The 12,552-nt window shown below is 36.8% G+C and overlaps 3 protein-coding genes across 5 annotated transcripts; 1 reads left to right on the forward strand and 2 right to left on the reverse strand.

Moving 5' to 3' along the window:
• Positions 1-192: 192 nt before the first annotated feature.
• Positions 193-7,192, reverse strand: arhgef33 (Rho guanine nucleotide exchange factor (GEF) 33). Of its 2 annotated transcripts, XM_026286210.1 has the most exons (15): positions 6,088-7,192; positions 5,831-5,865; positions 5,290-5,454; positions 4,568-4,665; positions 4,060-4,166; positions 3,876-3,965; positions 3,631-3,757; positions 3,218-3,350; positions 3,027-3,128; positions 2,625-2,717; positions 2,281-2,492; positions 2,145-2,210; positions 1,171-1,777; positions 811-947; positions 193-720 (listed from the first exon to the last, which is right to left on the reverse strand). In XM_026286210.1, exons 1-15 carry the CDS (start codon positions 6,107-6,109, stop codon positions 603-605), a joined length of 2,112 nt encoding a protein of 703 aa, XP_026141995.1. In that variant the 5' UTR covers positions 6,110-7,192; the 3' UTR covers positions 193-602. The 2 variants fall into 2 exon arrangements, with proteins under 2 accessions (XP_026141995.1, XP_026141996.1); XM_026286211.1 differs by lacking the exon at positions 2,145-2,210.
• A 132-nt stretch (positions 7,193-7,324) lies between these two features.
• LOC113117500 (MORN repeat-containing protein 2-like) lies at positions 7,325-8,558 on the reverse strand. Its single transcript, XM_026286218.1, has 5 exons — positions 8,472-8,558; positions 8,292-8,342; positions 8,084-8,190; positions 7,573-7,709; positions 7,325-7,469 (listed from the first exon to the last, which is right to left on the reverse strand). The coding sequence occupies exons 1-5, from the start codon at positions 8,476-8,478 to the stop codon at positions 7,367-7,369; spliced, it is 405 nt and encodes a 134-aa protein (XP_026142003.1). The 5' UTR covers positions 8,479-8,558; the 3' UTR covers positions 7,325-7,366.
• A 35-nt stretch (positions 8,559-8,593) lies between these two features.
• On the forward strand, positions 8,594-11,317 carry znf593 (zinc finger protein 593). Of its 2 annotated transcripts, none has more exons than XM_026286216.1 (4): positions 8,594-8,714; positions 9,237-9,439; positions 9,564-9,626; positions 10,931-11,314. In XM_026286216.1, the coding sequence occupies exons 2-4, from the start codon at positions 9,240-9,242 to the stop codon at positions 11,055-11,057; spliced, it is 390 nt and encodes a 129-aa protein (XP_026142001.1). In that variant the 5' UTR covers positions 8,594-8,714; positions 9,237-9,239; the 3' UTR covers positions 11,058-11,314. The 2 variants fall into 2 exon arrangements, with proteins under 2 accessions (XP_026142001.1, XP_026142002.1); XM_026286217.1 differs by having other exon boundaries at positions 8,633-8,709; positions 10,931-11,317.
• Positions 11,318-12,552: the final 1,235 nt, after the last annotated feature.

Below are 12,552 nucleotides of genomic sequence, written 5' to 3' on the forward strand. Positions count from 1 at the left end.
ATATGTCTTGTATATAGTGTAAAATAATTTGAGTTTTACAGACTGTATAAAGCCAATATTTTGTTTCAAATGTGAAACTCTTTTATGAGATTTAACACATTAAACCAAGGTGAAAAAAAAAAATCAAATACATCTGAATGGTGTTGTTATTTGTGTCATATATATACACACATTTATACACATAAAAATAAATGTTACCTAAAAATAAGATTTGCTTTATTATTATTATTTTAATTGCTACCATTTACATTTGCATTCAAATATATTTACATTTTTATTTGTATACAGCATGTATTTATTTATGAGTAATTAACATTATACATTGGATCAGATATAGAATGCATCCTGTCAGAGCGGTCCAGCATAAACTGAACAAAAGATGAATAAGTGTGTCTGTTTCTTTATATGTGCATGTATATATTTGCTTAAACAATGCAAAACAATGCAGCGATTCTCAAAATTCTGCCCAAAATTATATTGCTAATATAATTAATTTATCATGTAAAGTGTTTTATGTCTGAATGCATGAAACCTTGGACATTCAAGAGATATTTAGAGAGCAAACACTTCACTCCCTGAAGCAAAACCAGCAGAGAACCACTTTAAACAGCAGTTCCTCTGTCAATGTCTGCTGTGTGAGGGGCTTTGGTGGACTCCAGCTCTCCGCTGCTTTGACACTCAGCTTTCACTGTTGTCTTCTCCTTTCCATCACCACTAGACCTGACAAAAAACACAGAAAGTATCACAGCTTTAAATGTGAGGACATTTTGTATGTGCAAAGCAGCTGTATGTCTCCTCTTATTAACTCACTTTTTCTTAAAGAGCTTTTTGAAGGAGTTCCTAAATCCTTTTCCTTCTTTCCTACTGTGTTCACTCAAGGGGGTGTGGTCATAATCATCCGACACACCCCTCAATTTGAGCTCCTCCCACACCAGGCTTCTAGGATCCTGAGGAGCAAGCACAATGAGCTTTTAGTGAAAAGCTAAATTGTTTTAGTATGAATTTATTTAAATGTGAGTGTGTGTGAAAGCAATGTTTCTGGAAATTTAAAGGAATTTAAATTTTCTGCCTCTTTGCAACCCTATGCAATACAGTTGCTAAGGTGCTAATAATAGCCACCAATAATCAGTTTATATATGTGTGTGTATGTAAATGTGCATGAGTGTGTACCTTTTGATGTATTAGCCGTGGCTGCTCCTCTGTGTCAGTGTGTGTCTCATATCTGTGCTTTGGACTGCTCGGTCTCAGTCTTGATTTGACACCTGACTGGCGCTCTAGCCTCGGGTGGGCGGGAGTTTTTGACTGATGGGTGTGGCTATCAATACTGTCCATCTGCAGGCCGTTCAGTGATTTGCTCTTTCTCTGCACTGCCTGTAGAGGGCGTGGTCTCACAATATCTGCTGAGTCAGGTGACACACAGGCTCTGTTGGACCTATAAACCACACCCCCAGCGCTTCTCCCCCTACTGTGGGACTGTCGAGGTGGACTATGAGAAGGACTACAACGCACAAAGGCAATATCAATGCTGGAGTCCGAGGAATGAGACGGGCTTGAGCAGCGAGAGCCACCGGCTCCATAGGGAAAGAGCGCACCCAGAGCATCAGAGAGGACAGATCCCGCTCCCTCTGACTCTGGAATGCTGCGCAGAGGAACTGAGATGGCTTTGTGACGAGAGTCAGAGTCAGACAGGAAGGAGACAGGGGATGGGATTTCTGGGTCGTAGTGATAGGGTGCTGTTTCATAGTCAGGGTAGCGTTTGTTACGTCGAGAGGGATCACTTAAAATAAAAAAAAGACATAGAAAATGCATAAGGGTATTTCTTCTGTTCTGGGCACTTTTTAATGTTTTTGGAAGAGAGCTTTTGCATGATTGTGTTTATCTCATACTTAATCTCAATCACACTACTCACTAAATAGACTATTTAGTAGGAAATTTGTCAGTGTGTTGGAAATAACACCACAAATGTGGAACATGGAATAAATATATATTTTTATTTACTTATATAAGTTTTAATGACCATAAATCCATAAAGGACATAATGAATCATGGTTAAAATTACATAATAGTGCCTGAAGTAGAAACACCCATAAATTCATAGAGAGCTCACTTTGTGATATATTTGGTTGGTGTATCTATTCACTCACTTTTGTGCGTTGGTGTTGCTGTAATTTTTCTCATAGTCGACTTTATACAGCTGTCTAACTGTAGACCTGACATTAAAAACAAGAGCCAGTAAATCGTACAACACAAAAACATACACATTTGTTCATTGGACATTACCTGCTAAGCTCTTTTCGGGTGTGTGAGGGCCGCTCATGCTGTTGTGTGCACAGGCTGTGTGTGTGTTCTCGCAGGGCATGACTGTGTGTGAGGAGCTCCTGGTTGTGCTGTAGCAGATGGCTGAACTGGGACATGAAAGCTCGGAGCTGTTGCACAGACACCAGTAACAGGTAATAGTCTGGATGCTCTGACTCTGTCTGCTGCAGAAGACTCTGTAAAACACAGCAACATACAAATGGATACATATATGCACTTTCTTTTATGTAGCAAAGCTTGACCAAGGTGATACCATCACAAGTATAAAACATGCACAACTAATAAAGATGCCTGATGTGTTTGACTACCTGGAGGAGCGTATGGTATTCTGGGATACGTTGGACAGGTTGTAGAAGCAGAGAATGCAGAGATGGACATGTCTCATCCCCTGTGATATCACCCTGGATTTGAACACATACAACAAATTACAAAGCCGTTATATAGATTCATCTCAAATTTATCCAAAGTAACCTAAACTGATCTGGGTTTATTTAAAAATATGATTTCAATATTATATTATTATGATATAATTACTATTATTTATTAATATGGTTTAAATGAAATAGAAAATTTAATTCATAGGAACATAATAAACCATTTCTGTCATTTATCTTGCATAACACTTTCTATATGCCTTAAATATCAGCATATTAAAACAAATTACGTTTTTAATCTTGCATTTATTTAATATAAAATGTGTGTATGTATACCTCCAGTAAGCTGGCTGATTTAGAAGAGGAGAACAGACTAACAACTGTCAAACATTCTGGCAGGTCCCGTAGGTATGATACGTAATGATCCAGAAAATCACTCTGCAAAGCACACATTTGAGATTACATTGTGCACTTTAGGGTATGGTAGGATGTTAAGTTTAGCTCATTTTCGCTCTATAGTATTTTACTTCTTTGCTAGTGAGCCTTAGAAATACATCTCCCATGATTCCTTGCCAGTGGCTCTTAAGAACTCTCTCCTGAAGGAGGTGAAGGAGTTCCAGATGCTGCTGAATCAAGAAGCGTAGAGAGGGAGGGAAAGGCCTGAGAGTTAGAAAAGAGAATAAAAAACAGCATCATGTGCCTGAAATCACTGTTTTACAATACATTTTCTTCCTTAAAATCTATAATTACTAAGATCTACATGAAAAATATGCTTTATATTATGTCTGTTCCACAGCAGACTATTACAATTCACAGTCTCTGTTTAGCACTGAACTGAATCATTGTTGTTGCCTGTGTGATGATCTGCGCTATTGTAGAGGTCAGTTAACATTTAACATTGGGACAACACTACATGAGTGTGAGAGTGATACATATTTACCGTTTGTCTTTGAGGCTGATGTTTTCCGATCCATTAAAACTGATGTTGGCCTTTAACAGGAGTGAGAGATACGACACATACGCTCTCTCAGACTCCAACAGCTCCAGCGCGGCAGTCTGCCTCTGAGCTGAAAAAATGCAGGATTTTAAAACTGCTCATTCATTTTTCAGTTCTTTTCACTTAAATTATCATGACAAATCAAAAATAAAGCCATTTTCACTTTTATTCTGCTGCATATCACTCACTTGAGTTATTTTGTTCTTTCAAATCTCGGTTGTTTTTTCTCTCCCTCCACACTGGAGACTTCTTTTGACCGTCATGTTCAAGATAAGAGTCTAACCGCAAAAACACAACATATTATCATCTTATACACTACCATGATATCATTTCCACATACATGTGTTTTTAGTACAAAACTGTAATACTCACTCTGATTAGCTGACAGGCTGCTTATGTAATGCTGAATGAGACTGAGTTCTGTTTGGCTGTTTAGAGAGGCGTGGCCATCCACTGATCCCTCCCCCCTTGAGCCTTTCCTATCAATAATAATACCACATGTTTATATATTCAGATTTTACATTTAAATTTAGTCATTTACCAAATGCTTTTATCCAAAGTGACTTACAAATGAGGACAATAGAAGCTATCAAAATAAACAAAAGATCAATAATATGCAAGGGCCATGATAAGTCTTGGTTAGCCAAAGGCAGTACATGTAGCAAGGTTTTTAATGTTATTTATATTATAAATAAAAAGACAACAAGTAGATAGAATGGAAAAGAAATCTGGTATTAGATGCCTTTTTAAAAGAAAATAAGCAGTTAGAAAATTGAAAAAATTATTTCAAAAGATGTTATGTGCAGACTGAATCCCAAATGTGTTAAATTGGTCCTAATGTTTAATACAAAAAATTTAAAAAACAAAATTAAAAAAACACCTGTGTTGTGTGCTCTGCATAAGGTCCAGGTCTCTCTGCAGGTCTTTTTGGTTACTCCTCACCTCAGAGAGCTGCGTTAGAGCTGTGCTCATGTCCTCCTTCATAAACATACACAATAACAAAAACAAAAAAACAATATCATCAGAATAAAAGCAACATTTCAAAATGACAATGCATGGAAAAATACATGAAGTACAATTTAAAAAACATGAATTTTAGAAGATAACTGCAATATTATACTATTGTATATATTATATATATAATTTACTTTCTGAGTAACATACAATACCTTTCAATAGTTTGGGGTTGATAAGATGTTTTTACTTTTTTTGAAATAGGTCTGTCATGCTCAGTAAAAACTATGATATTGTGAAATATTGTTGCAGTTAAAAATAACTTTTCCCTATTTTAATATATTTTAAAATTTAATTTATTGCCGTGATGGTGATGCTGATTTTTCAGCAGCCATTCCTCCAGTCTCCAGTGTCACATGATCCTTCAGATATCATTCTGATTTGGTGGTCAATAAATATTTAATATTATTATCTACTTTGAAAACCTGTGGTTGTGGAAACTGTGATCTTTTTTCATGATTCTTTTATGAATAGAAATTTCAATCATTTAAATCATACTGACCCCAAACTATTAAACGATTGTGTATATTATTAAAATTATATTTTTTTAACCGCTCATTTTATATCTCACAATATAACTGTTGGAACCTGTAATGTGTTAAGTGTGTTTCTGAGAGACAGGATCTTTTCATTGGTTTCTTGTTGATAGGTAGAGACTTTCTCCTCTAGTCGGCTGTAGGTTTGCCGTAGTGTGGCAAAATCTTCAACCACACTTCCAACTCCCGATTTTAGCTCCACCCACATCGCCTGCAACTAAAGCAACATGTAAGAGGTCACCAATACTCAATAAGAGACAAACCCAATAGAGTGTTGAAGGTTAAACAGGGACAGGAGCTTCAGATCCGTCTCAATAGCATTAGAGAGGGTTAAGCTAAATGTGGCCTGAGTTCTGTCATGCTCTTCCTATTAGCAATTTAGTGTCTCAATGACTATTATTTTCCTAATAGCATTAATCTATGTGGGTGTGTGTGATTGTAATTAGAGATTGATGAAACAGAGAACTTAAAACAGAAAACCTATTTTGTCGCAGACGCGCACACCACACACACACACCCCAAGTATACAAAATCATGAGAAAAAAAGCTCTCACAAACTGGAAGTGAGTAAGAGAGAGGGCAATTTAGATTACCTGAAGGTCTATGGCATCTATGTCATAACCTGTACCTGCAAAAACACACAAAAATATAATTTCATGCAGAAATACAGACTTTCTCAAACAAAATTTGACAGAAACATGCACCTGAAAGAAATAAATGTTTCCAAAAAGTCATCCATTGAACTCTTAATTGAAAGTAAACTTCACTGTTAATGACCAATTAATCATATAATTAAAAAAGCATTTAAAAAATAATAATTTTTGCAGATTTAAAATCAAAGATGGTTTACCCTCTATTTTACCATTCTCCATGATCCGACAGTCTTCCAGGTCCAAATCCAGGACTGTCGTTTCAGATCCTCTGTGGTTTGGATCCTTTCTAGTAGAGTTTCTTTGCTCAAACTAATTAATTTTACAAAACAATTAAATGTGACACTTCTACGTTTTGATATGGTTAGAAATAACAGGAGAGCTCTCCGATTCTGTGACTTTGTTTTTCTATCACTTGTCTTTCTCTCTCTCTCATCTGTCCCACCTATCTCTTCCCCTCCTCTTTGAAACATGTGAGTCTGATGAAGTCGAGGACAAAAAGAGGCCTTGTTTTACAGTAAGTGGATGGATGAAGGAAGAGAGAGAGAAAGACAGAGACGTCTGTTAGCATATTTATGGTTCAGAATCAGACGATTAAATTTCCTCTTCAACCTTTAAGACCAATTTTCTATTTTACAATGAACTCTGTATGGGCTCTGGAAAGGATCTACTAGGCATATGAACAGAAACACCCACAAAATTATTTTCATAAACTCGAAAGTGAACATTGAGTCATACCCAATTTAATTGAGCTATAACAATGAAACAAATAAAACACCCTCAAGAAGTTAATGAGTTTCAAATGGAATCATGCACTGGAGCTTCAGTTTCATTTAATGCAGATTTACAAGTGAACTGAAGGGTGGTAGATCTCCAGTTGAGCTCTTGATCCACAGTAAACACGTTCTCACTCCAGAGGACAGGAAATTGAGCTTTACGGTCTTGAAAAACTCCTGACTTTTCACCGCAGTCATGAGCTCTGCTGCTGTGCGAGCTCGTGTATTTTGGTGATGCGCTCCACCAATGGCTGAAGCGTACACAGAGAATCACATTCCTCTCACCCTTTGCACTAAAACAATGTAGTGATTCTTTCAGAAGTGCAGTGTGTGGGAACATGTGGTCTTGATGTTCAGTGGATGCTGCTGGAACTGAAGTTATTTCATTGGAGCTCATCAGTGCCTCAGGGCTGCTAGCTGTGGTAATGCATCACTGTGTATCTAAGATCTCTTTCAATAGTTTCACGGGTGGTAATTCTTTTAACTTCAAGTTGACTCAGAAGCTTGCTTCATAATCTTGATAAAATGCTCAAATTGTACTTATTTTCACTAAATTCAGTGCTTCAGAATAACTTTTGAAGTTCAGTTTGGTCTAGTGATTGGATACTTAACAATAGAGCACTTACTGAATGCCATCTAATAAAGAAAAAAGACAGAAAATGTTTTTCCGTATACATTTAAATGGTGTGTGTTTGTGTGCAAGTCACACGTTGACTTTGAGCTTCAGTCCCAGTGCGGCTTTGTTATGGAACATCCCCCTCCACACAAGTCCTTGTGAATCTGTGAACTCCCCTTCACCTTCAAATCTGCAAAAAAGCAAATTTATGTTCAGACAATTAAGCCTTCCGTATGACAATATAGCCAATTCCAGCTTTGCGTATGTTTGCAGGACTGATTATAATGTATCACCTGTTGTTGTTAAAAGTTCCTGTGTATTCTGTCCCATCAGGAAATCGATAAGTTCCTTTGCCATGATACATGTTGTCTCGGAACAGGCCGCTGTAAAATGCCCCTGAAGGGTGCGTTAGAGTTCCTCTGCCATTCATCTGCAGGACACATAACACCAGCAACCAAGACACAATTACTACAACCATATTAAGATAAGTAATATATTTATCCAAGGTAGTTGTCACATGACTGAATTTACATTTCATCTCATTTGTTGCATATTGCACTCAAAACTGTGATAAATGCATTAAAATTAAATTAAAATTAATAAAATGTATGAATTTAATAGACGCTTTTATCCAAAGCGACTTACAGTGCATTCAGGCTAACATTTTTTACCTAACAATGAATGAATAATTCAGTGTGTCTATGAAAGGAGATCAGATGACAGCTTTAGTGCACATGTGACTAAAGTTTTTACTTACTTAAATATTGTAGTTATTATTATTTAAAAAATAAAAATCCCACAAACCTTATCATTGTCCCATTCTCCAGTGTACATAATTCCAGAGGCTGATGTGTGTGTGCCTGACCCTTTCCTCAGCAGCACACCATCTGAAGTACGACAACATTCGCCATCTAAACACAAACACACGAGTACACACCTGTTTAATGGGCTTAAATAAAATAAAATAAACGATAACATTCACAGACACGTTTAAAGCTGGCAACTAACTTACCATATTGGTCTCCATTTGGAAAAATATATACAATTTTAAGAATTGTAGTCTCTGCAACAAAATTTTGGGACAGCCAAAAAGAGAAAAGAAACGGAAGTTTAAGTTGTTCAACAAGTAACGTATTTATATTTAGAATGTATATTATGAATGATAGAAATAATTGTTAATTAACATATTTACCGGACATGATGCTGTGTTTACATCACGTCATTCAGGAAAGTTGCTGTAGGATCTCCTTAGCAACGGCTCAACAACTATGCTTCGTCGGATTCTTTTTGAGTCATGTGCTGTCTGGCCTTTATAGTTATACTGCCATCTGGTGAACGCGCTACGGATCTAGCGCACTCTGCCGACCCGGAAGTTATTCCAGTGGGTTCCCAACGTGTGTGTGTGGCGAGGCAGCTGCGAGTTAACACGAGTAAGGTAATAAATGTACAGACTTTACACATTGTTTAAAGTGGTAATACTGTGAGATTGAAACCATATTATTGTTAAACATCTTTTGTCGTCATGTTGTGTGTGTGATACATATATCTATCTATATATATATATATATATATATACATATATATATGTATGTATGTTTGTTTGTATGTACATACGTACGTATATGTGTTTACTGTTCATTTTGAGTCACACCATCAGTGTCATAGTAACGTAACTGATTTTCTCTTTGAGACATTTTAAAAGAGACCCCATTTCGCATGTTTTCAACTGGAGATTTAATTGAATCTGGTTTTACATGTTATAATGTGCGAGTTGACAGCTCAGTTTTTCTGTTGACAGATTTAGGGATAATTCAGACAGCATATTTTAGTTGTGATGTCATTAAAGTTACATCTTTTAGTGCATGTTTACTTTTGGGGAAGTCGAAGACCTTAATTTATATTTAAGTTCAAAATACGTCCACAAACTGTGGAAACTAGTTTCTCCTTTTGTTTTTAGATCATGGGAAAGTCCAAACAGGTTGGAAAGCACAGTAAAGGCAAGAAGAAGAACATTTCCAAGACATGGAAGACTAAACGCAGGACAAAGGACCTTGACCAGATCCATGCAGACATGATCCCTGTGAATGCTGTCAAGTTACTAAAGCAAGATGTAGATTATGATGTTACAGGATGTGCTCAGCATTATTGTCTGCACTGCGCGTAAGTCACACCTCACCACCCCAATAACATGACACTTTTTTTTTTTTAAACTGCTTACATTTTGTATATCAGCTTTTTAGAATATACAGCTTTTCATTTGAATTTTTTTCTTCCTTTCCTAAAGGAGATATTTTGTCAATTTGAAAACCCTGAAGGAGCATTTCAAGTCAAAACCTCATAAAAAACGGTGAGTCTGAACATTTGTAAATAATTTTTCCCCTTTCTCTTAATGTTGAATCTTTGGATCATACAGTTTTATGCAAAAGTTTGGGGATCCCTGATAATTATCATAATCTTAGTTTATAATCTGCTGGGCTTTCAAAGCAGCAACTTCATTTGGATATATTTTAAACCTTATGGAGACAATACCTTTTCAGTTCTGAAATAAAAAAATATGAATCAACAACAACAATGCAATGTGAATCATACCAAAAACACACAGGTGCAAAAATTTGGGCACCCCAAAGAAATAATGGCATCAATATTTAGTGGAGCCACCTCTTGCTGAGACAACAGCCTGTAGACACTTCTTACAGCCATTGATAAGAACCTGAATTCTGGCTTCAGGCATTTAGAACCATTCGTCCTTGCAAAATATCACTAGTTCAGTCCGGTTTGATGGCTGCTGAGCAAGAACAGACAGCTTCAAATTCTTCCATAGATTTTCGATGATGTTCAAGTCTGGGTTTTTGGATGGCCATTCTAGAACATTGCATCCGAGTCTGTGCATGAACTCCTTGGTAGATTTGGAACAATGCTTTGAGTCATTGTCCTGCTGAAACAAATAACCCAGGCATAACGTCAACCTCTTGGCTGATTCTTAAACATTATTCTTGAGAATCTGCTGATACTGGATGGAATCAGCAACCATCAACTCTTGACAAGGTTTCCAGTGCCGTTCCCGTCGCCTTTCATTTTCGAACTATATTTCTGACTGTGGAGGCAGAGACCTTAAACCTTTCATATAATTTTTGTATAATTCTAATTCAAATGTATGAATTATCCTAGCTTTCAGGTCATTAGAGGTTCCTATGTTGTTTATTTTAAGTGGAGAAAAGCAAATCTAGCAATTAGCTGCCTTAAAATACTTTTTCATGACTGTTTGCAGCATAGGTTCACTGAGCTAATCAAATCAATATCATGTTGTAAATAAGCAGTAAGAGACTACAGGTATTAAATCAACACAATTTACTTTTGCACAGCCCTTTTTTACATTCATCTTTATTCCATACAACTCAATACTGCTACACTAAGAATTTATGTCTGAAAAAAATCACATTATGCTACTTTCTCTAGAAAGTGAATGGAATATCACTACGATCTTTTCTTATAAAGAAAGAACAAAGTATTATCCAGCCTCAGAGGGGTGCCAAAGCTTTTGCATAAAATAAAATACATTACCTGCATAAATGCAAATAATAATAGGTCTGGGATTTCCATGTGTATTTAAAATGATTGTCATTGTAAAAGCTTTTTTTTTATATATTTAAGATTGAAGAAGCTGAAGGAAGAGCCATATACACAGGCCGAGGCAGAGCGGGCAGCAGGAATGGGCTCCTACATCCCACCCAAAACTGTAGAGGTTCACACACAGCAGGTCGAGGAAGATATGGACTGAAAGAGGACTTTGGCCTCTCTCGCTGTAGACTCTTGATTTTCTGGAAAAATATACTCTTGAGAAAAAAAAAAATACACTCTTGAAAATATAAATAATTGATATTATTTTGATGAATGTTCATAGACAATTCTCTGTAAATTCTGACTTGTTTGATTTTGGAGAAGTCCTGGAACAGGTGGATACGGTTTCATTCTTGTTGTGAAATTAAATTTGTAAAGTTTGCTTTCAACAATAAAAGTCACTTTGAATATTCTGTATAACCACCAGCTGCTTTTAAGTACTACAATGCATCTCATCCTTGTGGACTGTACCAGATTTGAAAGCTCTTGCTGTAAGTTGTTACCGCACTCTTCCACCAAGAAACTTAAAATTTGAACATGTCGGCGTGGATACAGTGCTCAGCATAAATGAGTACACCCCCTTTAAAAAGTACAAATTCAATCAGTAGCTCAATGAACAAAAGAACAATTTCCAAACTTTTCACAAGGCTGAGTTTTATTGAACACTTATTTAACTCCATAACATGAAATTAAAGGTTAATAATCTAACTTAGATCACAAAATCTTCAGTTTTACTCAAATTAGTTGAAGCAAAAATGAATACACCCCACAACAAAAACTACTAAATCTAGTATTTTGTATGAGCACCGTGATTTTTAAGGACAGCACCAAGTCTTCTAGGCATGGAACGAACAAGTTGGCGACATATTGCAACATCTATCTTTTTCCATTTTTCAAGAATAACCTCTTTTAGAGCCTGGATGCTGGATGGAGAGTGATTCTCAACTTGTCGCTTCAGAATTCCCCACAGGTGTTCGATTGGGTTCAGATCAGGAGACGTACATACTTGGCCATTCAATCACCTTCTACCGGTTCTTCTTCAGAAATGCAACAGTAGCTTTAGATGTGTGTTTTGGATCATTGTCGTGTTGGAAAAGTGCACGACGACCAAGTGCACGGAGTGATGGCAGCATCTTCTCCTTCAGTATAGAGCAGTACATTTTTGAGTTCATGATACCATCAATGAAGTTTAGTTCCCCAGCACTAGCAGCCCCACATAAGGACACTGCCACCACCATGTTTCACTGTAGGCACCATGCATTTTTCTTTGAAATCCTCACCTTTACGATGCCATACAGTTTTTAAACCATTAGTTCCAAAAACAGTGATATTTGTCTCATCACTCCAGAGTATAGAGTCCCAGTATTATTCATTTTTTCAGCATGGGCCCTAGCAAATTCTAGCCATCCTTTTTTGTGCATGGGTTTTAGGAGAGGCTTCCTTTGTGGATGATACCCATGCATGCCATTCCTCTGCAGTGTGCGTCGTATGGTGTCACGGGAAATGGTCACTCCAGTTTGGCTTTCTACTGCTTTAGCTAACTGCAGTGAATTGGCATGGCTATTTTCTTCAACCCTTCTCATCAGAAGACGCTCCTGTCAAGATGTTAGCTTCCATGGACGGCCTGTACATCTCTGTAAGATGGTAGCACTTCC

The sequence above is a fragment of the Carassius auratus genome, chromosome 17, assembly GCF_003368295.1.
Source record: "Carassius auratus strain Wakin chromosome 17, ASM336829v1, whole genome shotgun sequence".
In the NCBI taxonomy this organism is placed as follows: Eukaryota; Metazoa; Chordata; class Actinopteri; order Cypriniformes; family Cyprinidae; genus Carassius; species Carassius auratus.

Bases quoted from the DNA above. Each gene is read 5' to 3' on its own strand.
- LOC113117500 (XM_026286218.1), bottom strand. The intron at 7,710-8,083 runs GTTTGTGGGATT...TGTGTCCTGCAG, and splicing joins GAGAATGGGACAATGATAAG to ATGAATGGCAGAGGAACTCT. The intron at 7,470-7,572 runs GTGATACATTAT...GCTTTTTTGCAG, and splicing joins GGAACTTTTAACAACAACAG to ATTTGAAGGTGAAGGGGAGT.
- znf593 (XM_026286216.1), top strand. From the start codon at position 9,240: ATGGGAAAGTCCAAACAGGTTGGAAAGCACAGTAAAGGCAAGAAGAAG. The intron at 9,440-9,563 runs GTAAGTCACACC...CCTTTCCTAAAG, and splicing joins CATTATTGTCTGCACTGCGC to GAGATATTTTGTCAATTTGA. The intron at 9,627-10,930 runs GTGAGTCTGAAC...TATATATTTAAG, and splicing joins TCAAAACCTCATAAAAAACG to ATTGAAGAAGCTGAAGGAAG.
- arhgef33 (XM_026286210.1), bottom strand. From the start codon at position 6,109: ATGGAGAATGGTAAAATAGAGG. The intron at 4,167-4,567 runs GTGTTTTTTTAA...TATTATTGATAG, and splicing joins ATGCAGAGCACACAACACAG to GAAAGGCTCAAGGGGGGAGG. The intron at 2,211-2,280 runs GTAATGTCCAAT...TTTTAATGTCAG, and splicing joins ACCCGAAAAGAGCTTAGCAG to GTCTACAGTTAGACAGCTGT.